General features: G+C 43.4%; 3 protein-coding genes and 1 long non-coding RNA gene across 6 annotated transcripts; 3 read left to right on the top strand and 1 right to left on the bottom strand.

Moving 5' to 3' along the window:
- The first annotated feature begins 1,956 nt into the window (after nt 1–1,956).
- LOC134018488 (deoxynucleoside triphosphate triphosphohydrolase SAMHD1-like) lies at nt 1,957–11,539 on the top strand. Of its 3 annotated transcripts, none has more exons than XM_062458451.1 (15): nt 1,957–2,119; nt 5,731–5,891; nt 5,977–6,092; nt 6,390–6,460; nt 6,941–7,084; nt 8,206–8,306; nt 8,410–8,536; nt 8,622–8,713; nt 8,962–9,077; nt 9,482–9,597; nt 9,685–9,786; nt 10,082–10,186; nt 10,316–10,447; nt 10,686–10,772; nt 10,882–11,539. In XM_062458451.1, exons 1-15 carry the CDS (start codon nt 2,033–2,035, stop codon nt 10,948–10,950), a joined length of 1,626 nt encoding a protein of 541 aa, XP_062314435.1. In that variant the 5' UTR covers nt 1,957–2,032; the 3' UTR covers nt 10,951–11,539. The 3 variants fall into 3 exon arrangements, with proteins under 3 accessions (XP_062314435.1, XP_062314434.1, XP_062314436.1); XM_062458450.1 differs by having other exon boundaries at nt 9,482–9,615; XM_062458452.1 differs by lacking the exon at nt 10,686–10,772 and having other exon boundaries at nt 1,958–2,119; nt 9,482–9,615.
- A 128-nt stretch (nt 11,540–11,667) lies between these two features.
- LOC134019537 (keratin, type II cytoskeletal 2 epidermal-like) lies at nt 11,668–27,493 on the bottom strand. Its single transcript, XM_062460498.1, has 2 exons — nt 26,724–27,493; nt 11,668–13,578 (listed from the first exon to the last, which is right to left on the bottom strand). Exons 1-2 carry the CDS (start codon nt 27,491–27,493, stop codon nt 13,386–13,388), a joined length of 963 nt encoding a protein of 320 aa, XP_062316482.1. The 3' UTR covers nt 11,668–13,385.
- On the top strand, nt 23,265–24,015 carry LOC134018495 (uncharacterized). The gene is made up of 3 exons (XR_009929944.1): nt 23,265–23,486; nt 23,645–23,682; nt 23,816–24,015. It is a non-coding gene; the product is annotated as an uncharacterized LOC134018495 (long non-coding RNA).
- On the top strand, nt 26,200–26,699 carry LOC134018491 (beta-1,4 N-acetylgalactosaminyltransferase 1-like). The gene is made up of 2 exons (XM_062458457.1): nt 26,200–26,404; nt 26,512–26,699. The coding sequence occupies exons 1-2, from the start codon at nt 26,314–26,316 to the stop codon at nt 26,682–26,684; spliced, it is 264 nt and encodes an 87-aa protein (XP_062314441.1). The 5' UTR covers nt 26,200–26,313; the 3' UTR covers nt 26,685–26,699.
- Nucleotides 27,494–27,623: the final 130 nt, after the last annotated feature.

The following is a 27,623-nucleotide window of genomic DNA, read 5'->3' as shown; positions in this document are numbered from 1 at the left end:
CACAGGGGTGGGGCACATGCACATAAGCATGTCCAGTAGACATTGTGGAGGATCCAGACACAGAGTAAACAGTCTTGTGTTTTATTCCACACAAAGGACAAGGCAAAATCGTAGTGAAATAGAAACAGGTCGGTAATCCACAACCAAATGACAGCCAGAACGACACGGGACATAGAAACAATACTAGGCAGTGAAAAACCAGAACTAGAACATGAAGCAAAACAAAAACAAAAGAAAGAGGATGAACAAAAAAGGAACATAATAAAAGAAACCTCACTGTCATGGCCACAGCCGTGCCCCCCTGTTTTTGGTTTTGCCCTGCCCTAGTGTTTCCCTGTGTCTGTCATTGTCTTCACCTGTGTCTCGTTCAGTGGTTTCAGTTCTGTTCATCAATCCGAAGAACGCTAAAAACTTACTTGCGTTCTTGAGAAGAACGTTCTTGCCAAGCGTCTTGCGACTTGCGAGAAGATGGAGAATGATTTGAGATGCGTGTTCTTGCAATGACTTCTGGGAAATCAGATGCTGACCAAGTCACCATCCGATGCATCCTCGATAAAAGGGGCCGATCAAGAACATTCCTGGGTATTTTTGGCGTTCTTGGTGACTTGTGTTCTTTGGAATGGAACCGTACTTGGGCAATGAAAGATGACGTCAAACGAGTTCGCAAGAACACAAGAACGGAAAAAAAACATGGATTGATAAACAGCCGTTGGCTTGTCCTTATCCTATGTTACAGCGAGTACCTTGTCAGTTTTCCCGTTTTGATGAATAAACCTTGTTTTGACGCAATGTCTGGATACTCTCCTGCGTTTGGGTACTACCCCACCACACCACGTAACAGAAGGACAAGACCAAGCTTGGACCCAGCGGAGAGGTCCGGCAACCCTTTCATATGGACCCGTCTTGCCTTCGGTGGACTCCGAAGTCTGCAGTGGAAGGTCCACCCCAAGACCTGGCTCCTACCCCGGCTCCAGACCCAGCGCGAACCCCAACTCCAGCCTCGGCCCTGCCCTGTGCCCCTGGCTTAGTCCTGCCCTGTGGCCCTGGCTTAGTCCTGCCCTATGCGCCTGCCTCGTCTTGAGGTTGTGCCGCCCAGCGCCCAGATGACCGAGGTTGAGCCGCCCAGCACCCAGACCACCGAGGCTGTTCCTGCCGGGGAGTCTCGGCTGCCTGCCACCAGTACCCAGACCTAGTCCCGTCCTGTGCCCCGACCCGGTCCTGTCCTGTGCCCCTGCCTCTTTCCTGTCCTGTTCCAATGCCGCCGCCCAGTATGCAGACGACTGAGGCTGTCCCTGCCGAGACTTCTGGCCGCCACCTTCTCCGCCCGAGGACTTCTGGCCACCGCCTTCTCTGCCCGAGGACTTCTGGCCACTGCCTACTCCTCCCGAGGACTTCTGGCCGCCACCATCCCCCGCCCCTGTGTCCGCACTCCCAAGCGCCCCCTCGTCCACGCTCCCAGGCGCCTCTGTGTCCGTGCTCCCAGGTGCCTCTGTGTCCGCGCTCCCAGGCGCCTCTGTGTCCGCGCTCCCAGGTGCCTCTGTGTCCGCGCTCCCAGGCGCCTCTGTGTCCGCGCTCCCAGGCGCCTCTGTGTCCGCGCTCCCAGGCGCCACCGTGCCGCCCCGTCCAAAAGGAGTCCTGGCTGCCGCTTCCTGGGTTGTGCACGGCGTCTCCACCGTCTCCTGCGCCCATCCTGCCCCGTCCAATCTTTTGTTTAGGCCAATGGAAAATAAAGTTTCTTTAATCCATGGCCTACTATTAATGACATTGCAATACATTGTAACCATTCTTGAAAGAAATGAATTATGTTATGTTTGTAGCATGTATCAAAGAACAGTAAACAATTTAATATTTACGGATTACTTAAAATGGTATTCAAAGACATTCGGAGGTGTTGGCTAATGATCGTCCGCAGATGGGAGTGTCGTCCTCATTACTGCATAAAAGCACACTTACATCTCTACCTGGCGTTAGTCAGAAAATCAGTTACCTCATCACATCAGTTCACTAGTGCCGTTTTATTTCATTCCTCAAAATGATTTGCTCCAAATGCTCAACTCTGGCTGACCAGGCTCCGGACAAGCCGAACACGATTGACTGCCAGTTCAATGTGCAGGGAAAGGTAAATATAGCCTTCTTTCTTAAGAAGGATCTTGACAGTTTTAGCGTAAAGAAGACAATCCAATAGTGTGTTGAGAGGAGTCTTATGCAATGATCATGTTTTAGTATTTTTTTTTTTTATTAATAGGTAAAGATGCTGTGCAATATTGTATGTAGAAACCCCCATAGGTCTACGTGAAGTTTGTTTCAATAGCAACAGAAAGATGAATTAGAGGCTGTCTGGATGTGATGTTGAAATGAGAGGGTGGTGATGGAAATAAAAGAGACAAAGGAATAAGATTGAGTAGAGAAATATCACAATCTTCGTCTTTAAAGTCAGAATATGCAGGTAGGTAAACGATGGCACACAGGAGGCTACAAACGATGAACAATGTCATATTGTTTTTATGTTTTAGTCAAAATAAGATGATCGGTAGGCCTCTCATTTAGAAACTATCTTTAGTTTTGTAATGTTTTCTTAGCCTACCTCAATTCTGACTTGTGTACCGAGTCCGACACCTGGACTTCTGTGTGTGTGCTGCAGTGGCTATTTGGCAAGCTCAGAAGAGCGCGCTGACATGGAATTCTGCGTGCATCAGTTTGTGTTTTAGGTTAAACACATTTACAAGGGTTGATTGGGATATTGGGTTTATTTTTTTCCGGGATTATCAATCTAAATTAATATACTGACTAATAAAGTAAATTGTTAAAACTCAAACTTTTGATTTTACTGGGGCACAGCAGATTTATACAGTAAAAAGGATCTAACAACGCCCCTGCCCCTTGATCTGATGGAAGAGAACTAAACTGGAGAGTATATGGGAGTCGGTTAGGGAGTCTGGCTAGTAATCAGAAGGTTGCCGGTTCGATTCTGGCTGTGCCGATGACGTTGTGTCCTTGGGCAAGGCACTTCACCCTACTTGCCTCGGGGAAATGTCCCTGTACTTAGTGTTAGTCGCTCTGGATAAGAGTGTCTGCTAAATGACTAAATGTCAATGTAAGTATAACCAAATATGCTGAATTTGCAGGTATTTTAATCCATTGGATAAATCAGAGCATGGTCAAGGAAATTTACATTTAATAACATTGCAATTGATTTGTATTAAAGGCAAACATGTTAAAAATAAAGGTTTTAAATATTAATTTGCCTAGATAATTGTAAAGTGGAGGGAGAAAGAAACTGAATGAAGAAGAGAGCAAAGAGAAGTAGCAGCTAGAGAACACTGGTCCACTTTTATACCGAGACCATCATCAACCAACCTGACCATGTTTTATACTGAGACCATCATCTGTACAACCAACCCAACCATGTTTTATACCGAGACCATCACCTGTACAACCAACCCAACCATGGACCCTTTCTCATCAACATTGAGTATATCACTCCCAGGTTTTTGTGGGAAAAATGTTCAGCTCTATTAAAAGATTTTATAATACAAGTCATTGCGGGTTGCCGATTCCAAATGCCACTGGATTTTGTCCTCAGCATAAATGCTTAATCCTCATCCTACCAGCATATTTAACATTCAAGGCCTACCTTGTATGTTAAATTGAATACAGACAATAATACTTACCACTGTAATAAACCATCAAATCAGAATTTTAACTTTTTTCTTCTTAAAACATTACCTAGATATGTAATTAAAGTAATCTGACAAAAGAATGACTGATTATCATATTATTTTAGGAAAGTCACAGTGATTTTGCTTGTTTTAAACGAAAATCTATAGCCTACTTTTCTTTAATACAAATTGCAGCTTTTATACCAAGTACATTCCACATCGATACTTAAAAGCTTACCTATCATTATTTGATTCTGGTATAATTTAGTTTTCAGTGATTTCAAGTAAACATTATTTGTGTTAGGTATATGACTAAATGTAAAATGACTAAATGTATATTTATGGTGAAACCAACCAGAGTCGTTTAGACCCCAATATAAAATAGTTTATATAAACCCACAGACATTGTCTTTCAATATAAAGTAGCCTGGCCTAGCCCATAGAGACCTTGGTCTCAGTATGACCCCCTGTCAAAATAACGTTTAAAATAATGTTGAATAAATGTAATTCAAATTTAGATTTTTATTTGTACACAATATAAAATGAATGGTGTTTACATTGAACACCACACCCTATACAGCCAGCACACGATTTGGCTCATGCTATACTCAGGTGTTAAGACCCCGGGTAGAGCTCGTTTACGTCTAGGTGTAGGGAGCCATAACGTAAACCGCAAACACCGAATTTAAAATAATAGGCTACATATGTTTATTTTACAAAAACACTCCAGAGAACAATGGAAATACGAACGGTGCCAAAGAAAAGTAGGACTAATTTATCAAAAGAAGCCCTAACCACGTAACCAAAAACATCCCTAAACTAAAATACACGTAGCACTCGTGTAACATAGATGTTAATGTAATGGCATCCATGGGCAGCTTACCTATCCCCTCGTCACTGGGTGATGAACCAAACGAAACAAAAATCACTATACCGAGTAAAGCCGAGTAAAACAACAACAAAGAATACATGTAAATATAAGAACAGAAGCACTGGGAAAACACGAAAACAAAAACGAAAAAAAAAAGTTTCCGTTCACGCTGGACAGCCGATGGTAGAACAGATCAAACACGGTTTGGGTAACAAGTCGACTAACGAACGGAAGACAAGTGAAGCCTGAAAGAGAGACGGACAGACATATGATTGGACAAGGACATGCGCACTGTGACAACGATTGAGGTTTGACAAGCCAATCACAGAGGGACATTTGAAAAACGAATGAGAGGGCACAATTGTACAGATATACAAATGTGTCCGTAACATCAGGGCATGGCGTGACAGGAGCAAAACATTTGCTACCTTCCTGTCTTTGTTTCGGAGAAAAAGCTACACCTTTTTCAAATAGATTTTCAATCGAATAGATTTTTGGTCGAAGCAGATGGAATTTTCCGAGCTCCCATGACGGTCTGCTCGGATGGCGACTTGGAGCATGGCAGTATCCGCTCTCCTCTTCATATGTGGCATGACTAGGGCATGCCACATATGCCACATAAAGTATTTCCGTTGACAGATCGGTTGCCAGTACTGGACTAATCATACAGGTTCAGTGCTGTAAGTTCTTACAGGTGAAAAATTCCTGCGGTTGAAACGCTGGCTTGCGAGTTGGGGGTCATTATGTTTCCCAGCACACATCGTGAATTCATTCAACACAGATTCGTGAAGAAGCTCTTAACCCTCGTGCTGCCTTCGGGTCACATGACCCAAAGGTTCACAACGAACCATCGTTGTGTTTACCCAATTTCACCCAATACAAAAACAAATAAAAATAATTTTCTTTTAACCATTGCAATGTGGGGGGTCTGAGACAGCCCGACAGTTAAAAGAAAATGCTTCACTTTGTTTTTGTATGAGGTAAATTTGTCGCAATACGACAGTGGGTCACAATGACTGATGGGTCAGAATGACCCGAAGATAACACAAGGGTTAAGAGCTTCTTCACGAATCTGGGAAACCCGGCCATTGTTGTTTAGAGTTGTTCAAAGGTCGGTTATTATTCCATCACCACAATTGACATGGGATGAATAAAAGTGTTGGATGATAATTATTCCTTCTTTTGTTTCAACTCTTTCAGGTGTTCAACGATCCAATACATGGGCTTGTGCCAATGCACCCTTTGCTGGTCCGCATCATTGACACACCCCAGTTCCAGAGACTTCGCTACATCAAGCAGCTTGGAGGGGCCTGCTATGTCTATCCTGGGGCGACCCACAACCGCTTTGAGCACTCCATAGGGTAGGACATTCAAATGTTTTGGCGATGATACTGGACGATTTAGGTGTTGTTTGCTAACTAGTTGTGTGTGTGTGTGTCGGTCTAGAGTGAGTCACCTGGCAGGGAGACTGGTCCGGGAGCTGAAAGAGCGGCAGCCAGAACTTCAAATCTCTTGCAGAGACTTCCTCTGTGTGCAGATCGCTGGCCTCTGCCACGACCTGGGTGAGGGAAACACACACACTCAACCTTGTACACTCACTATGAACTGAACTGCAGAGTTTCATTTCAAGGTGTGGCAGAAAGTGCTGAGAATGAAATGTTGTTTTCACTCACTCTCTTTCCCACTGGGTCATACAAGACTCATTCTGACTTGAATATGTTTTCCTCACCTGTGAGGAAGCTCATGTTGTTTCTCAAGATATATCTATTCCCCTTTCTCTCACACACAAATACACTCATGTTTTCCATCTTGAGTTAACAATCTCTCTCTCTGTACCTCCAACATATTGATTTTACCAGGACATGGCCCTTTCTCCCATTTGTTTGATGGGATGTTTATCCCCAAAGTCTCTACAGGAAGGAAATGGAAGGTAAAAACTGTTCCGTCTCCCTTTCTCCATCAAAACCCCCCAAATCAATATTTATTATAATACACAGGCAAACATTTATGGGAATGCACTGGCTTTATTTGTGTGCGTCCTGTTGTTGTCAACTGAATAGGTTTTTAAAGCCAGTGATTCCCAGATGTTTCATAATGACTGAAGCAATTGCAAATATCTGGTCTTCTATAAAAATGGTTTCAATTACTGCTGCACGATTATTTTAGGTCAGATATATTTGCATTCCCTACAACAAAATGTGACCCATTTCAAGTTAGGACAGGGATCCAGTCCCATAATGCTAAACTATTTAGGTGCAGGAAACCATTCTGCTTTGGTTTCTCTGTATTTTTGTTGTCATGGTGAAGGACTGAATACAAAAATACATTTGTCTTTACAAGTGTATGTCGGCAAAACGTGTGTATGTGCATATGGGTTCCACTTTGTTCACCAGAATCTTCTTTTCTTCAGCACGAGGATGCGTCCATGGCCATGTTTGACCACCTTGTCGACAAAAATGAATTGAAGATGGAGCAGCATGGTCTGGTCCTGCCTGAAGACCTGGACTTCATCAAGGAACAAATTGCTGGACCGATTGACAAAACCCCTGGGAAGGTAACAGTGACAGCAGTCAGTTTCGTTACAATACATTTAGTCAAAAATAGGAACACTTGAATGATTATTAAGATAATAATACACATCCTGTCCAAACTGGTAAATATTTAGTGATCTTGAGTGAAAAACGTTTAGAAACCTGAGTGCGTCTCTCTCTTCTCCTACTACTGAATTCTTCCCCTCTCGACCACAAGGTTCCTATCCAGGAATACATAGGCTTGTTAATTATACAAGTTAACATGAGCCAAAACAGGGTTGAATGGCCCTTAATTGAATGGGATCAGTTTGATTGCATTAAATGTTTAACGCCTCTTTATGCATGCTTGATATAACTTATTTTGACTTCTTATTTAATGGCTTTTCTTCATTTAATGGGTAACTGGGTGAACACAATATTAACATGATGATATGTTTTCAATGTCCTTGACACATGGTCAAGGACACATGGTCATTTTGACCCCAGGCTGTTTTAGCTGTATAAAACAGGAACTATCAACATTTTACAAACATTTGTTTGTTGGTTGTTTTGGATGATTCTCGGTATTCTGAAGTGGAATTGGGTATTCTTACTCAGTCCTCCAATAGTGAGGGGGGAAACCAAGGCAACCACAAGACAAGGAGACGCAACACATTTAGGACTATTATTATAATGTAATTTATCACCCAACCACTTAGCACTCACAAATTATCTTCCACACGCGAAAGAAAACAGCACATGTATAGAAAATTAATAGTCTCTTACTCTTACATTCTGTAGCTCTGTTTGATTGTAGCTCTCTATGACAGTATGACACTGGTCAACTTTCTGAATTTTAGATTTTGTTTGCCCTCCATATCACTGTGTCAATTAAATCAACCTAATGCCTAGTAGTTATGTTCTATGATGTAGACAAAACTTTCATAAATGAGTGACCTATAGAACTATGAACAAATCTATTGCTCACTTTATTCAAAGTAGAGTGAAACACAACATCTGAAGAGGCAAAAGATTTAAGGGAAATTAAACAAGTGTAGGCTATCAGCTGGCCATTTTGCTAGACACACTGTCAGCCTAATTAGCCAATAATCAGTCTCAAGACACCCCACAGAGGTCAATGAGCATCGCTTTCTGCTGTTTCCAGTGGGCTTACAAAGGCAGACCAGAGAAGAAGTCCTTCCTGTACGAAATCATAGCCAACAAGAGAAACGGTGTTGATGTTGATAAATGGGACTACTTTGCCAGGTATGTCATGCTTTCAACCACTTGTTTGTCAAAGTTGTTCATAGGTCTTTGAAATGGCATTCCTAAACATGTTCTTATACATTTTCTTCTGTCAAACATACAGGGACTCTTACTACCTAGGTCTTCAGAGTAACTTTGACCATGACCGCTTTATCAACTTTGCCCGAGTCTGTGAGGTGGATGAGGAGGTGGATGGGAAGAAGATGTCGCAGATCTGTGCCAGAGACAAGGTGCTACTTGTAGCCAGGCAAACCCTTTATCTTCAAATAGGGTATGACTTCTAAAGGTTCACTTTACTGATGTCTCTCTCAATAGGAAGTGGACAACCTGTATGACATGTTCCACACCAGATTCAGCCTCCACAGACGAGCCTACCAGCACAGAGTGGTCGAAGCCATTCAGCTCATGTGAGTATTGTACAGCAGGTGCTCACATAATAATCACATATGGCTTCATGTGGGAAGTCAAATGTATAAATAGAGAGAGGGTGGAGACCACCGTTCAATCAATCAATATTTATAGAGCATGTTTAAATACAACCATGGTTGAACAAAGTGCTGTACAAGAGGTCAAATAAAAGTTCACTCTTAGATGTAATTTCTACATTGTGACTCAAATGTTTTCTTGTCACCATCAATTTGCTTTGGCTCTCCAGGATCAGAGATGCCCTTGTCGAAGCAAATCCTCACATCTTGATTAAAGGATCTGGGGTGAAAACGTTCAGAATGTCAGACACCGTATTTGACATGGAGGTCTACTCTAAACTCACAGGTTCAGATTAGCTTCATGCTCTCGTAGCATTTTCTCCAACTTGCCGGGGATAACAAAAGAGGTACACCAAAACCTGTCTCTCTCCCTCTTTTTCCTCCTCTCTCTCTCTCTCTCTCTCTCTCTCTCTCTCTCTCTCTCTCTCTCTCTCTCTCTCTCTCTCTCTCTCCCTCTTTTTCCTCCTCTCTCTCTCTCTCTCTCTCTCTCTCTCTCTCTCTCTCTCTCTCTCTCTCTCTCTCTCTTCTCTCTCTCTCTCTCTCTCTCTCTCTCTCTCTCTGTCTCTCTCTCTCTCTGTCTCTCTCTCTCTCTCTCTCTCTCTCTCTCTCTCTCTGTCTCTCTCTCTCTCTCTCTCTCTCTCTCTCTCTCTCTCTCTCTCTCTCTCTCTCTCTCTCTCTCTCCTCATGAAGACCATGTGTTTGAGCAGATCCTCTACTCCCCCTCTTCTGACCTGGATAAGGCAAGAAAGATTCTAGAGAGAATCACCCACCGACGTCTCTACAAGTGTGTGGGCCAGATCTTAAAGGTGTGTGGGGGTATAAAGGTAAGAAGTTTGGTCATTTAGCCAGAGGAGTCATCATCAGCCAGAGGAGTAGCAATGTCTCATTTCCAGGACAAGGACAATTTGGAGGACGAGGTCATGGACAAGATCAAGAAATGGCAAAGTGATGTGGCGAGTGAAAATCATTTGGATCCAAATGACTTTGAACTCCGTGTAAGTGTCCAGACATTGGCCCTTTTTAAAACAATTTAAAGACGTATTTTAACCCATTGCTCTACATGTCTTTATTGGTGGAATGTATGCTCTTTGCAAAGTTACATAGTTCCTTATCATAACTTTGGTCCTTTACTACCTTGAGATGGGAAGAATATATTTTCAAGTATTTTAGGCATGAGGACCTGGATATTTTATCACTCAGCCTATGATTTTACCTGTGTAAAACTGCATCAGGTCATGTTACCTGTGTAAAACTGCCTCAGGTCATGTTACCTGTGTAAAACTGCTTCAGGTCATCAAAATTGACTATGGGATGAAGAAGGACGACCCCATTGACCAAATGCGCTTCTACAAAAAGGACAACCCAACCAAAGCTTTCAAAATCTCCAAAGACCAGGTCAGAACCATGCTGATGTCAATAGAACATCCTACCACTCACTTCTATGGTTAAAGTATTGAATGTACTGGAACACTTGAGTGCAGAACTACTGAAAGACATGTTCAAACCAACTGTAACCTCTACCAGGTGTTATACCTCAGGCCAGAGAGCTTTTCACAGCAACAGATCAGGATCTACTATAAGAAGGAGACTGATGAAACTGATGAAACTATAAAGGCCATTAAGGATGACTGGAGCATCAAATTCCCAGAATCACATGTAAGTGAATCTGTAAATAAGTCAAACGAAATTACTTTATTTCATACTGCATATATTTCATACTGTACGTATTTCATACTGCACATATTTCAATACATAAAGTCCCTCATAATAACACAACAACACAAAGCTGTCTATGAAATTTCAGAATAGTTTATGAAACAAACCCTAGCAAACCAGAAGCAGATTATTTGTGCATGCTGCAATGACCCAAACAAAACAGAAGACTTTCCTGTAGGCCGATGGTTCTCAAGCTGTGGTAGCAGTGGTACTTGGACCTCAAACCTCTGTAGAAGTGTTGGCAAATATTGGCCAAATGTATGAGGTCAGTAACACAAACAAACAATGAGATTGTTAGGTAGGTAGTGTAGCTAGCTAGAATGCTTGGTACCATGGTTTCATATTCATTGACATGACCCACTTTTTAACCCCAGGAGGAACCCCAGAATTCTGCCAGAACAGAAGATCAGGAGAAACCAGGAATAAAGAAACAGGAAGTCTGAGCGTTCTTCCCAGAGAGCCCTCTTCTCAAATGATGAAGCACAGTGATATTTAGTAGGTGTATACTTTCACCCACTGGTGCACTTATGTACATGGTTGAGTGACAAAACGGATTTGATTTGTTTTAATGGAGATGATGACAAAATGATTAAAAAGCGACATAAGAAATGTCACTGAGTCAGCCCTGTTCAAACACTTTATTCACTTTCTGCCTTTTCTTCAATCACTGAGTTGTCGTCTCTCATGTAGTTAAGATGATTTTTATGTAAAAAAAACTTGAGATTTCAGAATAGTGTGTTGTGAGATGAAAATGAATTGGAATGCAAGTTTTTTGGGGGTAGAAGACATGTTGATTCTGTCTGGGATTTGAAACCAACTTAACATCATAATCGTAGCCTACATATTTAACATTGACTATTCAAATATTTTAATGGATGTGGTAGTGGGCTGAGCCTTTCAATAGGTTATTCCAATGACTGCTGCTTGATTTATTTCCACATGTGTTCATTTTTTTTGTACCTGTCTTTTAATCTGGGACATGAAAACGGAATAAAATATTAAAAATAAATTTATGGTTTTCAATTACAACAATTGTGGACATTCCACTTCTTGAGCCCCAGCAATGACATGGCACGTACAAACATTATGTACGAGAGCAGGAAACCCTTTGCTCAGCTACCAACAGGAAACAGTTGAAAATGGCACACCTGGTGATAACCAGGGGTAAGTGGGTGATAATGTTGATCTCGTAACTCAATCTTCAACTGCCCCTTTACAACATCCACTTACCCCTCCCACCCCTCCCACATCCTGTGCCTTCTTTCACTTTAATAACACATACTGCTAACACTTAATTCCATTTAATTATTCCTATATATCAACAATGTTTAAAAAAGGATGTTGCTATGCAGTTACATGGTAATTGATATGAAGTGTTGCCAATGTTTAAAATGTTTTCTATTTAATATATTCAAATCATGGCATGAATACACAGGCTAGTGGCCTCCAATGTGAGGTAACCTGTGGTTATTGTGGAGGAATTAAATCTATGCTGCCAATTTATGCTGCTATTTCATATGTTCGATGTCTTTGTTACATAAAAAGACAATCAATGCTTCAGATATACCAAAATGTGTAATAACATATATTCCAGATATAATCAATGCTCTCAGATAAAATCAGTAATGATAGTGATGAACATATATTCCAAACGTATGCACCAGAATGTGACTGTGTCTGGGAGAGTGAGAAAAGGGTCAATCTCAAGAGAATGTATCTTTTTGTGAGAAGAAGAATGCAATAAGTCAGCATACTGACAGGGGGGGGCGAGAGGACCGGACCATGACCGCACCATGACCACACCATGACCGCACCATGACCGGACCATGACCGCACCATGACCACACCATGACGGGACATGACCACACCATGTCCGGACCATGACCGCACCATGACCGCACCATGACCGCACCATGACCGCACCATGGGACAGTGTACAATGCGTACAATGGGCCTCACAACAGAACACCAAGAGTCAACACCAGGTGATAAAAGATACATGAGGTCTCACTACTCTGTGGGTCTAGAGGGGGAGACAGAACTGGTTTTAGGCGGTGGAGGATTAATCCCTTTGCTCGGAGGAGGATGGATTCTATTGCCACTGGGACATCATCTGACCTTTAGGTCTGCCCCCTGGTCCACCTAACTGCCCAAAGACTTCCTCTAAAATCTAATAGGATGAGGACATCCTCACCCCATCGACTGGTGGCCAATCACCTGACAAACACCTCCCTTCCAGAAGGGGTACACGAACTGACAGGTCAGGCAGAACTTGGCTAGGCAGAACTCTCTTTAAGACTTCTGATAAGACTGTTCTCACAAAGGCCTTTGTCTTCTCTACTCTATGAAGCGAGACTGGTAACTTTGACTGGTATCGCCGATCTAGATTGAGACCCGTCGGTGTATTGTATTCATTGTTTGATTTGCATAAATTCTTATTAAACTAAAAAGAACTTGGTCTGGCATTTAACCTGGTATTCTTCTCCACCCAAATTAGAACATACACAACATTAGACAGGCCCATCTCAACTTTTTGAAAGATTTGTTTCATCTTTCCTAATTATGCATAATTCATAATTGAGTCAAAATATCATTCACCGTCAACAAGTACACCTAGTTGAGCAGGGTCCGTTTTTTCTTGATAATACATGCACACTTTTTGATAAATGTTTGTATTGGCCTTGATCTATAGCTTCTGTCAGTCTGTGAGCAGCTGATTGCATTTGGAAAGCGAAGAGACAAGATCGGGGACAAATACAACTTTTACACAAATGTACAATACAAATACAACCCTGTGGGCACCCCTCACATCATCATCCATTCCCTAGCATCCCAGTAATCACACTCTCGTCTCCTCAGGACCCCAGGACTGGCTCTGCTACCAGCCTCCACCATCCGCACCAGGCTCAGCTCTGCTACCAGCCTCCTCCACTGATTCGAGCTTGGCTCTGCTACCAGCCTCCTCCACTGATTCGGGCTTGGCTCTGCTACCAGCCTCCTCCACTGTTTCGGGCTTGGCTCTGCTACCAGCCTCCTCCACTGATTCGGGCTTGGCTCTGCTACCAGACCTGCTTCAATAAAAACATATCATTTATTCAATCGCTGGTGTGTTACTGAACTCGTGAACCCATCTTATTGGTGAATTATCAAGGACACTTTTGTGTTTTGGGGTTTTTACTCGGGCACGTGCCCCAGTAAAAAATATATACACACAAGGTGTGTGCAAGCAAACAGGAAAGATGTATCCCCCCCTTGGCAGCTACATGTGTTGGATATGTCGTTGTGTAACTAGTCATTGTATTCATAGAGGACAGGTGTTGTGTGATGCGTCTGGTCAACAGACCCAGCGTGCTAGAATGTCTACACAGCTCACTGAGCGGAGAAGGGTTAAAATGGTTTTGAGCACAGCTAACATTAATGAGAAAATTAATAGATGTACTGTCAATATGCTCTGCTAACAAGCCTTCCTTTTAAATAAACATTACATTTCATATGGGTCTACATTTTGCATAAGAACACTAGATTAAGATAACAAGATAAATAAGGATGTGGTGATGCCTGAAAAACGTATTTGCAACCAAGTCGTTTTTTTACTCAGAGCTTTGCTCTGGACTTCTTTGGTCTCAGTGGGTTTAGTAAACCAAGTGCTTCCTGTATCATTCCTGTATTATGCCCTGCTAACACTACATTTCATATGGGTCTACATTTTGCATGAGAACACTCGATTAAGAACACAGGATTATTAATGCATTATTGGCAAACCTTTCTATCCAACCACTATGTAAGGATTGTTTTCCCCTAAATCATAAAAGGCACACCTTTATGCATGTACAGACAGTTGCACATGTATTAAATGAGAGTCAATTCCAATGGGTTAGTTAGGAATACAGCACCATCTCCTGGTGAAATGAATAGTTTGAACCAAAAACAAGTCTTCCAATAAAAGTTTTATGTTTGTGCACACTGCGAGCCTAAAAAAAACATTTATTTTTTAAGGTGCAACCCTCTGGCCCCATGTGCCTGCTCTGCACTCATTGTATGGTCGAATGCTCGTCTAATACGTCCCTGATGAGACACTGATAAGAAGAGACTTGGCTCTCTTCCCGGTAGATTCGCTTTTTGTCGTTTGATTTTGTGTTCGGTCGGCGACTGCTATCAATCCTGCGGTTATTTGGACAGGAAACACTTATAGAGGAGAACACAGCTCTAGCCCCTGTTCATGTCCTAATGAGGGTCAATAAAAGGTCCCCCTCTTCCTTTAACCCCAGCACCACCCATCAGGAAACCACAGAGATTAGGTTACCGGGCAACGGAGCCTGGGTAGCCTAGCAACAGGTTTCTCAGACAGGAAGGTGAGAGGGAGGGTGAGACATGAGGTTGGGACTTGGTGGTGGTGTGCTCTGCCCATTTGAATGTGTTGCCATGTGTTGTGCTCCTTAATCAGATGTTAAGTGATTTGAAACTGAAAGATATATAAAAAGTGTGAGATAATAAATCATCTTTGTTTTAAGAACTCTAAGTAACCTCACCTACAGTATTAGTAGCCTATGCGTTTACTCGGCTTTCTTAGTTGGATTCAATGTGTTGATGGAATGAAACATACAGCAGTAGGGCCGATACAGGAAGACAAGGCGACACTTTGTTGCAGAAGGATGATGGTGCAAGTTGTCCGTGGAGCATACAACGATTAATAAAAAAGAATCATGTAGACGTGTTTATTGAGTAATCGCATAACTAATTACACATGTAAACGGAGTAATCGTATTATTGGCATAAACCGACAATTGCTAGTAATCGTGTTTCTCATGGTCAAGTAAACGTACCAATCACCTGTGTGAGAGACTGAGTGGTGCGTGTCTGCCGTTACGGTGATGGTGCAGCTATGATTGCTAACGCGCTGAGGGCAGAGAATAAGAGAAATGTAGCTAGAATCCACACCTCAAACAAGATAACCTAGACGCAAAACTGTACATCCAATCCAAAATATAAGGATATTTTCCGAGACCCAAGACTCTGCCGAAACCAGAGATATTCTTTATATGTCTGTGCAGTCAGAAATACGACTCTACCTGCAGTTTCAAAAACGTGTTCCTTTTGCTTTCCTGGTGCTTGTTTGTTTGGTTGCCACGGTGATGGCGCAGCTGTGATAGCTAACGAGCTAGGCAGAGAGAAAAACGAACATTTACCTAGCATCCACACCTCAAACAAGTTGACCTAGACGCAAAACTATACGTCCAATCCAAAATATAAGGATATTTTCCGAGACCCAAGACTCTGCCGAAACCAGAGATGTCCTTTATATGTCTGTGCGGTCAGAAATACGACTCTATCGGCAGTTTCAAAATCTTGTTCCTTCTTGCTTTCTCTGACTGATTTTACTCACCTCTCCATTGAAGTTAGTGAGAGAATTTGAAAGGCTGCTCTCGCTTCAAGGCTCATAGCTGAAAATCTGTAAATGTGAGCTCTTTAGTAGTTACATTGGCTGAAAGAGGACAATTTTTCCTACATTTTAAGGTATAACTTGTTTCTGTAAGTTAAACTATATGAACGTTAGAGGAATTGACAAATTAGTTGAATATCAGAAAAAGAGCAGCCAGCAGAGTGTGCCACTCTGCTTGCTGCCCATTCATAAAAATCAAGAAGGAGCAAACATTTTAATGTATTTCAAACTGTCATAATTCAAAATTGGCTGAACATTTGAAAGAGCTGAATCATTTGGGAATAGCTGAATGTCTTGTGAACATTTTAAAGGTTGAATGGTGTCTCTAGCTGAAAGTAAGCTGAAGTAGTTACGTTTGAAAGAGGAGGAAGCTTTTTAATGATTTGAAAGGATTTACCATTACTTTTAATGGGAGAATAATTTGCACAAAAACCTTAATGTCTTAAAAAGTATAAAAGTGAGAAATACCAAAAGTCATAGCCATCATCTCCTGAAGGAGCTGAACGTTTTGATACAAAAGTTGTAGGAATCGGTTAAAGTATGCAGAACGAGTTAAAGGCCAAAAACGGCGGAAGAACTAAGAAGTTGAAAAACAATAGTGAGAATGCTGAACAGCATTCTCACAACTAGAGAGGGTACAATTTCTGGGGAAATTGTAGGGTGTGCTTGCTTGCGTCGGTTGCACAGGGGTCCGTTTTTGAATTACATTTTTACAACTGATATTTCTGTATATTTTATATAAAAATGCATACTTATTATTTATAAAGATTACATAGATTTAAAAGCATTTTTTTGCTGCTCATTTACAACTGAAAATACGAGTGAAGTGTAGAATGAAATAGATGTCTTCTCATTTCCCCTGCAAGAGGCAGCCTCATCGTTGAATCAAAACGAACTAGAGAGGGTACAATTTCTGGGGAAATTGTAGGGTGTGCTTGCTTGCTTCGGTTGCACAGGGGTCCGTTTTTGAATGAAATTTTTACAACTGATATATCTGTATATTTTATATTAAAATGCATACTTATTATTTATAAAGATTACATAGATTTAAAAGCATTTTTTTTGTGCTGCTCATTTACAACTGAAAATACGAGTGAAGTGTAGAATTAAATATGATGTCTTCTCATTTCCCCTGCAAGAGGCAGCCTCATAGCTGAATCAAAACGAATACATTTGGCAGACCGGTGTAAAAATTGACCTAATCTCTATGACTTAAACGTCCTTTTAAGTTTTCCCTTCTCGTGATATTTTCAGGCATTTAGCCTACTCATATTGCATTCATTCATTAATAAAGAACCCCCTTTGAAGATTATTCTACGACGTTACCGGCAGTAGAAGATGGAATCGCGATTCAAACAGTACCATCTGCTAACTGAAAATATGCCCCCAAAAACGTAAATAAGCTTGACATTTATTTAGTGGAAAATCGCTCATTCATAAAAAGCTCACTGGTAGCGATCATTGTCAGTAACAACGCAAAATGCGATATAGCCCTGTGTGGAGAAGCTGCCCCGGTAAATTGTACTACTACGGTACAGTACTAGACTACTGCTGTGTTCGTCTCGGTAGCGATTGCGTTGGTTGAATTGGATTTAACGTTCCGTTGTACGGTTTAGGCTGAAATTAATTATTTTCATGAACAGATTGACAAAGTTTAGGCTGTGGCAATGAAGTTCAGGTTAGTAGTTAGATAGACTTTTGATTTAAGTAAGGGGAGTGCCGAACATGTTCTGTCGCCGTTTGACTTCCTACAGCTGTGTAGATGTTTTTGTAGTGTCTCGCGTAGGCTACAGCGTTGCAGTGATACACTGGATTGAAACCACAGGTAATGATAATTTCACTCACAAATCGTTTACTTGTAATCTAATGTCATAATAATGGTAGCGATCATTGTCAGTACTATAACAACGCCAAGTGCGATATAGCCCTGTGTGGAGAAGCTGCCCCGGTAAATTGTACTACTACGGTACAGTACTAGACTACTGCTGTGTTCGTTCGTCTTGGTAGCGATTGCGTTGGTTGAATTGGATTTAACGTTCCTGGCTGTGGCAATGAAGTTAAGGTTAGTAGTTAGATAGACTTTTGATTTGAGTAAGGGGAGTAACATGTTCTGTCAACGTTTGACTTCCTACAGCTGTGTACAGTAGATGTTTTTGTAGTGTCTCGCGTAGGCTACAGCGTTGCAGTGAGCAACACTGGTTTGAAACCACAGGTAATGATCATTTCACCCACAACATCGTTTACTTGTAATGTAATGTCATAATAAATCCTACAACGAAAATTTATTTGTGAGGAATGTTTATTTTAACGATTGAAAACCGTTTCCGAAAGTAGATGTGGGCCTACTTCCTTAATAATATCAGCTAATATTGTACATTACATTTCACAATTGTGTTTCACATCACAAAGTAAATAGTTATCACCCTGGCCTCTTTGCTTGTGGCGTTTCTGCAGCTGCCTTGAAGTAAAGCTATAGTTAGCCTAGCTATCCCCCAAGTTAACAGATGCGAAACGAATGTTCTGCGACAGGTAGTCACGCGTGTTTTCGTGACGTTAGTGACGTTAGTAACGTCAGTGACTGTGGCTAGCAAATTAGCCACCGTTAGCTTCACTTTTCGCCACAAAAACTTAACTTCAGCCTAAACCATGCAACGGAACGTAAATAAAAATACAAGCAACTCAATCGCTACCAAGACAAAACTTTTGACACCGCCGTTGTGTATGTAGTCCAAATATTGACTGATCCTTAGGGGGGCGAAAATAAACAATAATAAATAACTAGAAAAGGCTGTTCCTGCGAAACAGCAGTGAGAATGCTGAAAACCTGAATGGGGATAGCTGACCATGCTAAAAAATCTGAAATAGTGAAAATTTTGTAGAAAGTTATAAGCTGAAGCTTCAAAGCAACCGAAAGGTATTTTTGAAAGGGGCTGGAGCAGCATTCCAACAATGATTTGAAAAGATTTACCATTACTTTTAAAGGGAGAATAATTTGCACAAAAACCTTTATATTTTAAAAAGTATAAAAGTGAGAAATGAGAAAATACCCGCAAGCTGAAATGAATTTCAAAAATGTGTGAGTGACACAAAAGAGGCAGTGTGGAAGCTGAACTGCATCATCTGCATCATCTTAACCCTTGTGTTATCTTCGGGTCATTCTGACCCATCAGTCATTGTGACCCACTGTCGTATTGCGACAAATTTACCTCATACAAAAACAAAGTGAAGCATTTTCTTTTAACTGTCGGGCTGTCTCAGACCCCCCACATTGCAATGGTTACCAAATTGACCCCCAGCAGGTCAGAGGTGAAAGGGAGCTAGTGCTTCGACCTTCATCCCCAGGAACGGTGGAAGTGGACGTACGAACGGTGCAGGGGGTGGAGCCCACTGGAATCCCAGTGCACTCCCTCCAAGGGGAGAACCTGACTGCTGAACAACAACAAAAGATGGACACTCTCTTTGGCCGGACAGATGCAGTGCTACACCAAATCCCCACTGGAACAGCTGCCCCTAGCAGAGAAAGGTACCGCCCCGTACCCCCAAGTCTTTTTGCTGATCTGAGAACCCTCTTACAAAGTATGTTGGACACTGGAGTAGTGATATGGAAAAATTCTAGCGGCACTGTGTAAATTTGAAAAGTCAAGAGATGGCGGTTACAATAAATTTATTTTGCTTGTACAAATCATGAATTAACAAAGTACTTTGTGATCAGTCATAACGAAGGAGGTGCTAGCCACAGGTCGTTCACCAGAGTGATACAGAACAACCCTAAAACCCTGCCTTATATAAACTTTAGATCAAATGGTATTCTATAAGGTCAATAGGTTGATAGGATGCCTTTTGGTCTCTGCAACGCACCTGCAACATTCCAGCGGCTTATGCAGAGATGTTTATGGGGAATGGTGAACGATACGCTACTCATCTATTTGGACGATGTACTGGTTTTCTCCCCTGACTTTGACTCTCATCTCACTCACTTAGAACAGGTGTTCGAAAAACTGGATAGACATGGCCTCAAGCTTCAACCGCAAAAATGCAAGCTTCTCCAAAGGAAGGTCAAGTACCTAGGCCACATTGTTAGCGAACAGGGGATATCAACAGACCCAGACAAAATTTCAGCAGTACAGAATTGGCCTCCACCATCCACAGTTAAGGAAGTAAGATCATTCTTAGGGTTAGCGGGGTATTACAGGAGGTTTATTTCAGCATTTGCTAAAGTGGCTGCCCCCCTGCACGCACTTTTAGTTGGGACTGCTACATTGGGAAAGAGAACAAAGTCCATCATCTGGTCAGCGGACTGCCAGTCTGCTTTTGAGCAACTAAAACAAGCCCTTACTACTGCCCCTATTCTGTCCTTTGCAGATTTTAATCAGCCTTTCAATCTCTATACAGATGCCAGCCTGGGGGGTTTAGGTGCAGTTCTGTCACAGGTACAGGATGGAAAGGAAAGGGTGATCGCTTTTGCTAGTAGGAGCCTACACGTAACCGAAAGAAATGATCACAACTACAGCTTGTTTAAGCTTGAACTTTTGGCGCTCAAATGGGCAGTAACTGAGAAGTTTAAGGATTACCTCTGGGGGGCAAACTTCACATGCTTCATAGATGACAACCCCTTGGTGCATCTCGACTCGGCCCAACTGGGAGCAGTTGAACAAAGATGGGTTGGACAGACGGCAAATTTCCAGTTCTGTATCAAGTATCGTCCTGGTGTGGCTAACAAAAATGCAGATGTTCTATCCAGGCTGCCATTTGGAGAAGACACGAGCGAAGGAGCAGTGATGGTGGGAGTAACCGAGGCTCAAATGGTGGACCCCTTGACACAAGCCGACCAACCGGATGAAACCTGGGAGGCTCACCAACAAGCAGACCCCACCTTGAAACTAGTCTGCGGTTGGCTCAAAAAGGGCACAAAACCAGATGCATTGGAGAGGAGGATGGCCGCCCCACTAGCAAAGAGGCTGTTGCGACACTGGGTAAGGCTACAAATAACTGATGGGGTTTTGTGTAGGAACATTAAGGAAAGACACACTGGAGAATGGCGGGCACAGATTGTGGTGCCCCCCGCCTGCACTTTTTCTTTGTGGGAAAAGTACCATGCTGCTACAGGACACATGAGCACAACTCGGACTGAGGCGGCCCTGCGGAGAACTTTCTTTTGGCCCCGACTTGGCGATGACATCAAGAACTGGGCAGCACGCTGCCCACAATGTACCTACAGCAAGGCAAGGCCAGAGGTAAGGGCACCGCTGGTGCCTATTGTGAGCTCCTACCCCTTAGAAACAATAGTCATTGACTACTTATCCCTTGGGAGACCTAACGATCGTTATCCCTATATCCTAGTCATGACTGACCTTTCTTCAAGATTTGGATGGGCAGTGCCAACTAGGGACCAAATGGCGGGGACCACAGTCCAGGCTTTGTGGCGAACAGTTATTCAGACCTGGGGATGTCCAGAGAGAATCTTATCTGACCGTGGCCCAGCTTTCGAATCCCAGCTCATGGCCCAGTTCTGCTCCTTGTATGGTTGTACGAAGACTCGTACCACCCCCTATCACCCTCAGGGTAATGGAGCATGTGAACGGTTTAACCAGACATTACTGTCCCTTCTAGCAACTTTAGAGGATGACAGGAAACCACACTGGCCGGATCATCTCCCGGCTCTACTACAAGCTTATAATAACACCATTCACAGTACTACAGGTTTAACCCCTCACTTTGTGTTGCATGGCCGCCACGCCAGGTTACCGGTGGAAGTGGTGACAGGAGCACCGCACCAGGAAAGGAGATACAATCTGGAGGGGTGGGTTCACCACCACCACCATCAAATACTTTTGCAAGCCTACAACCATGTGGCAGACCACGCAAAGAAACAACAACAACGGGATAAAGACAGGTACGACCGCACAACAAAACGGATGTCCCTTCTGCCAGGAGAGCGAGTGTTACTTCGTAACTTTCGTAGGCACGATCAGGACAAACTGGCCCCACGTTGGCAGATCAAACCATTCGTTGTGGTGGCACAGATCCAACCTGGTCAACCGGTGTACCGGATCAAACCAGAAGGACAGCAGGGCCCAGAAAGAATCACCCATCGTAACAACTTGATGCTCTGCACAATTGCCTCAGAACCAGCTGCTATATCTGAGGAAGCAGCAGGGCCAGGTATGGTCGAAGGAAATGGGACAATAAGTAGACCTTTATTCATGCCTTTGTTTTTGCCCCCAAGAGTGGTATCCCCTCATGCAAGAACAGGTGTTCCTGATGCAGTAGTTGGAGAGGAAGTAAGGTTACCCCTAGTCCAGGAGGAAGTGCCAGAGCAAGGACAGGTATTAAGACGGTCACAACGACCAGGCAGAGGACAGAAACCCCACAGGTATGGAGAGTAGATATGGCCTGCTGTCGGGACGACAACAAAAGAAACGGGGGGGGGGAAGTGTCACAGATGTCAGTTGGCCAGCCTATGTTGTCTGTTATTTTAGTTTGGTTTTGACTATTGTTTGCTGTGGTGTTTTCATATTGTTTGCTGTGATTGTGTGCATGGTGTTGTGTGTGCTGTTTGACATCAAGGACGGGGGGAGGGAACTCCCCAGCTGACAGGGACGCAGCCCATCACTGTTAAATGATCCCCAACTGATTGGCCAACCAATGAGAGGAACTCCTTCAAAAAGGAGCGGAGATTGAACAGAAGGAAGGAATTCTACGGGGACACACGCAGGAGCACAGAGAAGCGACGATCAAAATTCCGCTGCTCCCATTCGGACTCCGGAGGCACAACCACGGCTCGTCCGCTGAACGTAAAGGGAAGTACTTGAATCTCCCCTACACAGTTACTTGTCACTGTGCGAACCAAAAGTAGCCAATTATTATTGTTGTCCAGGCAGGCCTACGCACTGCAGGCGGTGGTCTAAGGGAAGAGGGGAGCGGTGCTGCGCGGAGCCGACGGCGTTCTTGGATCGGAGGGGACATACGCCAAAGTAGCCATAGGCTACGAGACATTTACATTGTTTTTAGTATTTGGACATTTTTATCCTTTATATCATTAAAAAACAATTTTCTGCATCTGTCTCTCGGCTGTGTGACTGTGGCCCAAGGATAACACCTGCTTTTAACCGTGTCACTAGTGTGACATTTCCAGAAGAGGTATTAAAACAGTACACACAGAAATATTCACCCCTGGCCCCCACCCTGACTCCAAAACAAAAACACAGACGTCATCATCGACAAAGGTAGAAATGTCAGCATTTAATTGGATGGTTATGCAGGCCTACACACAAACACTTACAATGCACACTCGCTTCCAGTTTCCATCGCATGAAAAAAAAAATCCACTATTCCTTGTAAATTCCCGCTGTCAAATTGAACCATATGAATTTGATGGAAGGTAACTGTTACGTGTGATTGATGCTTTCGTACATCCCCATTACAACTCTAGGTCCTCCAGCGCTCTGGACCTTCTTATCATAGCAGAGGCTAACAGTCCTCTCCAGTACCCTACTCAGGGACTGGAGGTACGACCCCTCAAGACTATCATCATCCCTGGTAAGAGCAGATAATAAACCATACAATAGAGAGCTTCTGCAACCATTAAAGTGCTGTTGACTTCCATCTGAAGGAATAATAATGAGTTTGGTTTGAGGATAAAGAAAGAGTCTCTTTCTCTAGAATAAATACGATTTTCACTATTGATCTTCCCAAAGGGCTGGGTCTGAAGGAACTGCCTAAAGACATATACATGGTAGGTTCTAGTTCTTTCTGTTTGTTGTATAATTTGGTTTTAGGAAGTGCTGTATGATCAGCATCACTTCCCTGTTTGGACTTGATCACTTTCCATTTATTTTGCATTTTATCACCATGGTGCTTTCTCATAGGTGAATTTGACTGCCACCATGGGTACGTTTGATGTGGCTGCCACAGTGGATGCAGTTTTCATCACAGGGGCGGGGCAAATGCACATAAGCATGTCCAGTAGACATCTTCCGAATTTGAACCGACAGCTTCAGTTTGTCACCTACACAAACACTGTGTTCCACCCCAGGACAGCAGACATACGCGAGTCCATAAAAAATACCGTCAGCTACATCAGAAATTAATATTTTGTTAAACCTCAAGTAAAATATATCATGCTCGCCAGATAGACATCAAGTTTGAGCAGAGACAATGGGTGAAGAACTGCAATCCATGAAAACAATCCATCCACGTTGCACAGTACCTTTTGACATGAAAGACAGAGATTTTGGAACTGCTCTCATGTGCCACCCATCATTCCAACCCCACCCATAACCTTCTCCACGGCATACTTGATGGCTTGGTGACCAAAGAGCCGTCGCGCACTAAACCATCGAAAGTCATACAACCCAAAGTCATGTGCTGTATTTTGGGTGACTGTTGGGAGGTGGAGGTGGAAGGGTGGAGAGAGAGTCAACAAGTCTGTAAAGTTGCAGCACACTGGGACTGTAAACGAGTTCCAACAACATCAAGTGATTTTGGTTGAAGGACAGATTTGCCCTTGTGTGTAGAAAGTACAGCAGAAGATCAAGTATCAGAAAGGCATAGTTCTAGTGTTGACGTTGATGATAGGGAGTCAGATGGGAATCGGGCTGTTAATCGGAAGGTTGCCAGTTCGATCCCTGGCCGTGCAAAAATGACTTTGTGTCCTTGGGCAAGGCACTTCACCCTACTTGCCTCGGGGGAATGTCGCTCTGGATAAGAGCGTCTGCTAAATGACTAAATGTCAATGAAGTGGTTAGATTCAAGGAATGCTGTTTAGCCACGACGTTCTCTCTTGCCAAGACATTGTTTGCCCGCTGTCTTTTGATGGGTTTGGATTCTCTTGGAAATTGTCTTCCGTGTTGCAAGTTTAGAGGGCATTTACATTTTCAAACAGCTATGAAAACCCCCTGCAGTGTCTGAGCTTCAGAGTTTTCTTTTAACACATTGATGGTGGGGGCATCAGCATCTAGTCTGTTTCGTGTAAAGGAGTTTGTAAGCTCTCAAAGTACGTCAAGAAAGAGGTCCAAGTTCTCTCAAAACTCTGTATGGAACCATCCGGTGTGTATCTAATTTTCTCCAGTTTCAGGAAAAACATAATGTCTCATCCATCTACTGAATGTGGGTGGTGATTGATCTTTCCACAGGAGTAATATCTGACGTCTAGCAAGCAAAGAGGTGAATGCTATGACAGCATAGGCCCTGCCTTTAAGAGATTGAGTTTCTTCTGTGAAACCAAATATGGCACATATTGGTTTTGGAGGGATGTGTATACCAAACATGCTGCAGTAGGCCTGAAATGTGTCTGGCCCAAATGTCCTGAGAAAAGGGCAAGACCAGAACATATGTATGTGGTCGGCTGGGCGACTTTTACAGCAGGGACACGCAGGGTCAACACTAGGAAAAATCTTGGCCAATTTAGCCCTGGTCCAGTACACTCTAAGGAGGATTTTAAGTTGAATTAGGCCGTGTCTGGCACAAGGAGGGGAGGTGTGTACTAGATCAAGTGCTGCTTCCCATTGACCCTCTGTCATTGCTTCCCCAAAGTCATCTTCCCAAAGTTTTCTTATGGTTTGCAATCACAAAGTTGTTTTTCTTTTCTACTTTCAGTATTTTTTTTCCTAAACCTTTCATCCTATCTATTTTGGCATGTTTATCAACTCCACGGATACAGGGTGTACGTTCACATTTAACACACACACAGCAAGGCACTCAAGAACACACGCACGCACAGGATATGTAGCTGTTGGAATTATGGAAAGTCACTGTGCAGGTTGAAAGTGATTCTTGGGCGTGCATCACAGTGTATGTCAATAAACAGGGCTTATTGAACAGGATATGCACCCTGTTTGTGGGTGCTAACAGCATGTTAAGTTTGCACAGGGTGTCGCACTGCCCCTGTGACGGCTCTGTGTTTACCCATACACTTATCTGGAGGCTGTGTTTGTTGCAGCAACCGGTTTGCATCTCACTATCTATACTGTAGTACCGACGCTAAGTGAAACAAACATTTACATTGTCATTTAGCAGACGCTCTTATCCAGAGCGACTTACAGTAAGTACAGGGACATTCCCCCGAGGCAAGTAGGGTGAAGTGCCTTGCCCAAGGACACAACGTCATTTGGCACAGCCAGGAATTGAACTGGCAACCTTCAGATTACTAGCCCGATTACCTAACCGCTCAGCCACCTGACTTCAAATGAAACAAATTCATTTGAATCCAGTACAACACACACATAGATTGGGAATAATGAATTCCTGTTTAAGACAGAATGGAAAATACGTCTTTTGTTTTTCTACTGTTGTGATGTGACAAAGACGTTAAGATTAATAAGTGTTTGTATCCATAGTGACCATATCCTGTGCTCTTCCAGTTCAGATGGAAACCCATGGACACCACTCAGTCTTTACAATCACTGTTGGACATGTCATCACCCCAAAACTCGTGAAACCAGCCTTCAAAGAAGAAGGTGTGTTATACAGTTGTTTGTCTGAAATTAAACAGGGTCAAAATAAATGTTTCGTTTTTAGAGTGGAATCAACCTATTTTTGTATAAACGGTTTCATTTCTTCCCAGTATCTGGTATCAGTTCCCTTGTCACCATCGCTACCAAGACCTTCCTGCGCTATGATAAATTACAGGACTTGATTGACAGCATACGGCAGTACTACCCTGACATTGTCATAGTGGTCGCCGACGACAACGAGGAGCCCCAGCCAGTCAAGGGCCAAGCACACACACACATCTAAAACACAAACACACCTAACCCTAACCCTAACAAAACTTACTTGCGTTCTTGAGAAGAACGTTCTTGCCAAGCGTCTTGCGACTTGCGAGAAGATGGAGAATGATTTGAGATGCGTGTTCTTGCAATGACTTCTGGGAAATCAGATGCTGACCAACCGAGGTTGAGCCGCCCAGCACCCAGACCACCGAGGCTGTTCCTGCCGGGGAGTCTCGGCTGCCTGCCACCAGTACCCAGACATAGTCCCGTCCTGTGCCCCGACCCGGTCCTGTCCTGTGCCCCTGCCTCTGTCCTGTCCTGTTCCAATGCCGCCGCCCAGTATGCAGACGACTGAGGCTGTCCCTGCCGAGACTTCTGGCCGCCACCTTCTCCGCCCGAGGACTTCTGGCCACTGCCTACTCCTCCCGAGGACTTCTGGCCACTGCCTACTCCTCCCGAGGACTTCTGGCCACTGCCTACTCCTCCCGAGGACTTCTGGCCACTGCCTACTCCTCCCGAGGACTTCTGGCCGCCACCATCCCCCGCCCCTGTGTCCGCACTCCCAAGCGCCCCCTCGTCCACGCTCCCAGGCGCCTCTGTGTCCGCGCTCCCAGGCGCCTCTGTGTCCGCGCTCCCAGGCGCCTCTATGTCCGCGCTCCCAGGCGCCACCGTGCCGCCCCGTCCAAAAGGAGTCCTGGCTGCCGCTTCCTGGGTTGTGCACGGCGTCTCCACCGTCTCCTGCGCCCATCCTGCCCCGTCCAATCTTTTGTTTAGGCCAATGGAAAATAAAGTTTCTTTAATCCATGGCCTACTATTAATGACATTGCAATACATTGTAACCATTCTTGAAATAAATGAATTATGTTATGTTTGTAGCATGTATCAAAGAACAGTAAACAATTTAATATTTACGGATTACTTAAAATGGTATTCAAAGACATTCGGAGGTGTTGGCTAATGATCG

Source organism: Osmerus eperlanus, chromosome 4 (genome assembly GCF_963692335.1).
Source record: "Osmerus eperlanus chromosome 4, fOsmEpe2.1, whole genome shotgun sequence".
NCBI classification, from domain to species: domain Eukaryota; kingdom Metazoa; phylum Chordata; class Actinopteri; order Osmeriformes; family Osmeridae; genus Osmerus; species Osmerus eperlanus.
The sequence above is the reverse complement of the archived record's forward strand: the minus strand, read 5'-3'. Positions and strand labels throughout refer to the sequence as shown.

Bases quoted from the DNA above. Each gene is read 5' to 3' on its own strand.
- LOC134018488 (XM_062458450.1), top strand. From the start codon at position 2,033: ATGATTTGCTCCAAATGCTCAACTCTGGCTGACCAGGCTCCGGACAAG. The intron at 6,093-6,389 runs GTGAGGGAAACA...TGATTTTACCAG, and splicing joins TGGCCTCTGCCACGACCTGG to GACATGGCCCTTTCTCCCAT. The intron at 8,714-8,961 runs GTGAGTATTGTA...TTGGCTCTCCAG, and splicing joins GTCGAAGCCATTCAGCTCAT to GATCAGAGATGCCCTTGTCG.
- LOC134018491 (XM_062458457.1), top strand. From the start codon at position 26,314: ATGGAAACCCATGGACACCACTCAGTCTTTACAATCACTGTTGGACAT. The intron at 26,405-26,511 runs GTGTGTTATACA...ATTTCTTCCCAG, and splicing joins ACCAGCCTTCAAAGAAGAAG to TATCTGGTATCAGTTCCCTT.
- LOC134019537 (XM_062460498.1), bottom strand. From the start codon at position 27,493: ATGTATTGCAATGTCATTAATAGTAGGCCATGGATTAAAGAAACTTTA. The intron at 13,579-26,723 runs GTAAGTTTTGTT...TTTTTATTGAAG, and splicing joins CGTTCTTCTCAAGAACGCAA to CAGGTCTGGTAGCAGAGCCA.